The sequence below is a fragment of the Loxodonta africana genome, chromosome 13 (genome assembly GCF_030014295.1).
Source record: "Loxodonta africana isolate mLoxAfr1 chromosome 13, mLoxAfr1.hap2, whole genome shotgun sequence".
NCBI lineage: Eukaryota > Metazoa > Chordata > Mammalia > Proboscidea > Elephantidae > Loxodonta > Loxodonta africana.
The window spans coordinates 1,245,195-1,249,375 of record NC_087354.1 but is presented as its reverse complement, the minus strand read 5'-3'; the positions used below and the strand labels follow the sequence as shown (position 1 = coordinate 1,249,375).

Below are 4,181 nucleotides of genomic sequence, written 5' to 3'. Positions count from 1 at the left end.
CTCTAAGCCTCTTTTCTCTGCATAACTAGGGGCAGGAACATGTTTGGTTTTCATTTAGAATCATTCTCTGAAGAGAGAAGGAATGCGGCAAAGACTCTAGAGAAGCCAGCTGAAGCACTTACCCAGAAAAACTAAGCATAGTAAGAAAAGGCAGTATAAACATATGGGAGGCTGCACCACGTTCTGAGCAGTGGGCTAAGAGAATCTAGCAGCCTACAGATTGAAGAGCCACAAGGCTCCTGCTTTCCGTCATTCCCAGAAGATGATTTATATCCAGCATTGTTCCACCTGGCTGACCCAATCACATTTAAAGTCCACATCTGCGTTAAACCTTCAGCAAGTCCAGATCACATATGTGGGCAAAAAAGGAAGTACGGTAAGTGCAATTACTCTGAAATCAGACCATCTGAGCTCCATTCCTTCTTTCACTGATTTATAGCTATGGGTCAGACCCTGGGCGAGTAACTTAACCCCTCCGTGCATTTACCTCATCAGGATAATAAGAAAAATTATAGCAAGTGCATCGTAAAGTTTTTTCTGATAATTAGTGTTTTGAAGTGTGGCTAGTACATAGCATAAGCTCTGCAAACGTGTCCTGCCTTTGTTGAAGAGTGAGAGAAGTGCATTCCGTAGTTGATGCATACAGCATTCTGTACAATTGTTAATTCTGTATTGTTCAAATATCTTACACCCTTTGTTTTCCTTTTATGCTTCTTTAGTCAGTTACTGAAAAAGATTTATTACAATTGTCCACTGAGGTTTTGGATTTTTCTATTTTTTTAATTATTTATATGTCTTAGGCTATGTTATTAAATGAATACAAAATTAGAAGCTATATATTCCTGGCAAACTGTAATTTTAATGTTTATATAGCATTCTTCTTTATTTCTGTCCATGAATAACCTTAATATTAACTTTGTCTTTGCATTTGGTTAACATTCTCCCATCCTATTACTTCCAGTGTTTCTGTATGCTTGTATTTGTGTAAACAACATAGTTTCATCCCAATTTTCATCAAGTATGATAATCTGACTTTTAGTTTTATACTGTTTTCAGTTAGCCTAATTAAGATATGTTATAAATTTTCTGTATTAGTATTGTATTTAGCTTTTTGTCCTAAACTTCATTCTTTTATCATTCCATTCCTGTATTCTGAACGATTTCAGTACTTTTTATTTTTCTACTTTCCTTTTTATAATCTTGTACTTATATTTTTAAAACTTTTGTCAAAAGTCCCTTGTTTGGAAAGGCTAGGGATAAAATATTGAACACAAAGAACTGCATGTCTGAGGTCATGACTGTGCTATTACAGAGGACAATGAGATGACACTAAACGCCACAGGGACATGCATTTCTAATTGCCAAAGTCATGCTTCATATGTCCTTTAAGATCTGTGTCTGTCACATTTGGCCAAATTCACTTGAATTGTTTCATTAGATGCTAATAACTGACACCTATACGGTACAGAAGGACTATTCACACACTTTGCACTCACACAATAGCCAATCCTGTTGCTCTTTGTTCTTCAGCTTACAGCTCTGCATTTATTTTATTATGTAAACACAATTATGTTCACATGTATGTTCTTGAATATATATTTCAAATACACTACTTTCATACAGACATACATGCAGACATATATATATTTCTTAAAGATATACTTTCTAATATAAATAATTTTCACTTCAAGTTAACAGGATAAAAACATGTAAACATATGCACTTGATTCAAGTAAAACACGAAACCACAAAATAACTGCAATATCATCAGTGCACTTGACAAGGGATGACAGAAGGGACAGGCATGTAAACAAAGAAAAATATGCAGCTGCGCCACAAGATCACACAATGATCCATTTGGTCAGTTAAGACTCCTCCTTTTACCCTGTCACAGTTATTCTTGAGAGACTTCAAAATGAGTGTAGAAATTCTGTAAACACTAACCTAGAACTGAGTGTATCTTGTTGAAAAAAGAGATTACAAGATAAACTGACAGCAATAACCATTTCACTGAACAGTAATTTTAAAGACTTTTGTTACTTTTTAACACGGCAAAACACCATAATCCTAGCGGGAAAGATAAGAGGAATGGGTAAGAAAACAGAAAGGGACACTGTACAAAAACTGTCACAACAGCCCCTGAAAGTGACAGATGGGTCTGTAAAAGGAACACAGGCAAAATAGCAGAGAAGAGGGCCTCTACAGACTAGACCACATGCCACAGCACGATGCTACGGAATCAAATTGAAATACTTTTCAAGCTCAAAAAGAAGCAACTCCCACTGGTAATCAGAAAAGGGGACTTTATAATTCCCCGTCGAAAGGAGATACTTAAACAACACCTTGGCCAGGCGAAGCCTGATAAGCTCCTTTTCATTGATCTTAAAGGACACGCTGCCCTCCACAAGCTGATTCCAGTAAGTGCTGGAAGTTCCAGCATCCTGCTTTTGGGATTCTTCTCTTTGACGCTCAGGGTTAACATGCCTGTAAAAACAGTGGTTCCCAAAAGGGCACCGATCTCTGCTTTCCATAAAATACCTGCAAGGCTTTTTGCTCATTGCTTTCTTGTAGTCCTTAATCAGCTGCTTCTTCTTTGCCTCATCCTCCACCCAGAACTCACTGGGAATAACAAGGTGGGAGGTGACCCTGCACTGTGGGCACGACTTGACGACCCTGTTTTGAAACTGTGTGGCTTTCCTCCACACACGGATACACCTCAGGCAGTAGGAGTGGTTGCAGTTGGAGAGGATGCCAAAGCGGCGAAGGCCGGCGCTGGGTTTTTCATAGACAATCTCCATGCAGATGCCACACACCTTGTCCATACTGCTCTGCACGGCAAAAGAGAACTCCATATTCCTCTCGTGCGCTTCTATACAGGCCCTTACGTGCTCTGCTCTCTGGGCTTCATTCACGGGGTGCAGAGCCTGCAGCCCACACATGTCGCACACCTCTCCGTGGAGATACATACAGTTCTCCCCATCAGGGCATTCTCCCACGGCAGCGTACTGGCAGAGCGGTTCCTCTGGCGCCACCGAGATCCGTGCCGAAGCCTGCGGGGCAGGCAGCGCCAGGCGGCCCCGGTAAGGCTGCCCCGGAACAAACTCAACAGCATCCGCCCAGGTTGCCGCAACTGCTCCGGCTGCTTGGCCGCCGGCATTCCCGCTCTCCGTTTCAAAAGCTGAGCCAATCAGCGGCAAGTTGTGACCGGAAGTACCAGGGGAAGCTCCCGCCACTTCCGGAGTCGAGGCCTCCACTTCCGCAGCCGCGCTAGGACCGCCGTCTGCAGGGTCCCGGAGCCCCGAATCGGGACCCTGGCTAGCCGGCTGCCGACCTGAGAGGTCGTGGGAGTAGCGGCACTTCTCCCCTTGCTTGCACGACCCATGTAAATGATACCTGCAGGTCACTAGCTTTGTCCAGGTTCCGACGCCGCGGTCCGGCACCCGTAAGGGCCCGGCCCCTCCCCCTGCACTCTGGACAGGCCGTAAGCCTCTCGCACGTCTAGGGACCGACCTTAGTGCCTCCGCAGGCTCCCCGGAGGCCGCGGACGCCGGTAGGCCGGAACCGCGGGCATCTCCCCCTTCCGCCCCGGCACCTGCCTCGGCACCGGGGGTCCTGGGGGCTTCTGAGGGAGCTGCAGACTCTCTCATGGCCTCCAGGGGGCTGAAAGTTACCAGGATGCCCCACCCCGGCGAGCCTTCCCTTCGGGCGAGAGGCCGGGCGGCCTCTTGGGCCGCCGGTTCTCTTCTCTAGGCGGTCCGTCACTTTCCGTCTTCCCCCTTGCTCCCAGCTCCCTATGACTATGAGTTCCTACGTACTTCCGTTCGCCAGCGAGGCGGACACTTCCTGTGGTGGCGGCGCTTCTGCTTTACCTAGTCTCTACTGCAGGCGTTTTCGGCAGACTTCCGGTTTTTTTCCACCATGACAGTTTTGCGGCGCCTCGGCTATTTTCACGGCCTTGGCCCTGTTCGGCGCTTTGTCAGTCTCAGATGCGTCCCCCCGTCCCAAGTTCCGCTTATCGCATTGTCTCCTTTGGTGGATATAATCAAAACACTTTGGGGTTTTATATCGCTTCTATTTTTCATTCACGACAGCTGGTGGCGCAGTAGTTGAGCTCTGGGCTGGTAACCAAAAGATTTCCTTAATGGGAACCCACCAGCAGACCCCAAGCAGCTCCGCGGGAG

General features: G+C 46.0%; 1 protein-coding gene across 1 annotated transcript; it reads right to left on the bottom strand.

The window, feature by feature from the left end:
* Positions 1–1,512: 1,512 nt before the first annotated feature.
* MKRN3 (makorin ring finger protein 3) lies at positions 1,513–3,959 on the bottom strand. Its single transcript, XM_003420622.4, has one exon. It carries the CDS (start codon positions 3,645–3,647, stop codon positions 2,232–2,234), a length of 1,416 nt encoding a protein of 471 aa, XP_003420670.2. The 5' UTR covers positions 3,648–3,959; the 3' UTR covers positions 1,513–2,231.
* Positions 3,960–4,181: the final 222 nt, after the last annotated feature.

Coding starts and splice junctions, on each gene's coding strand:
- MKRN3 (XM_003420622.4), bottom strand. CDS start 3,647: ATGAGAGAGTCTGCAGCTCCCTCAGAAGCCCCCAGGACCCCCGGTGCC.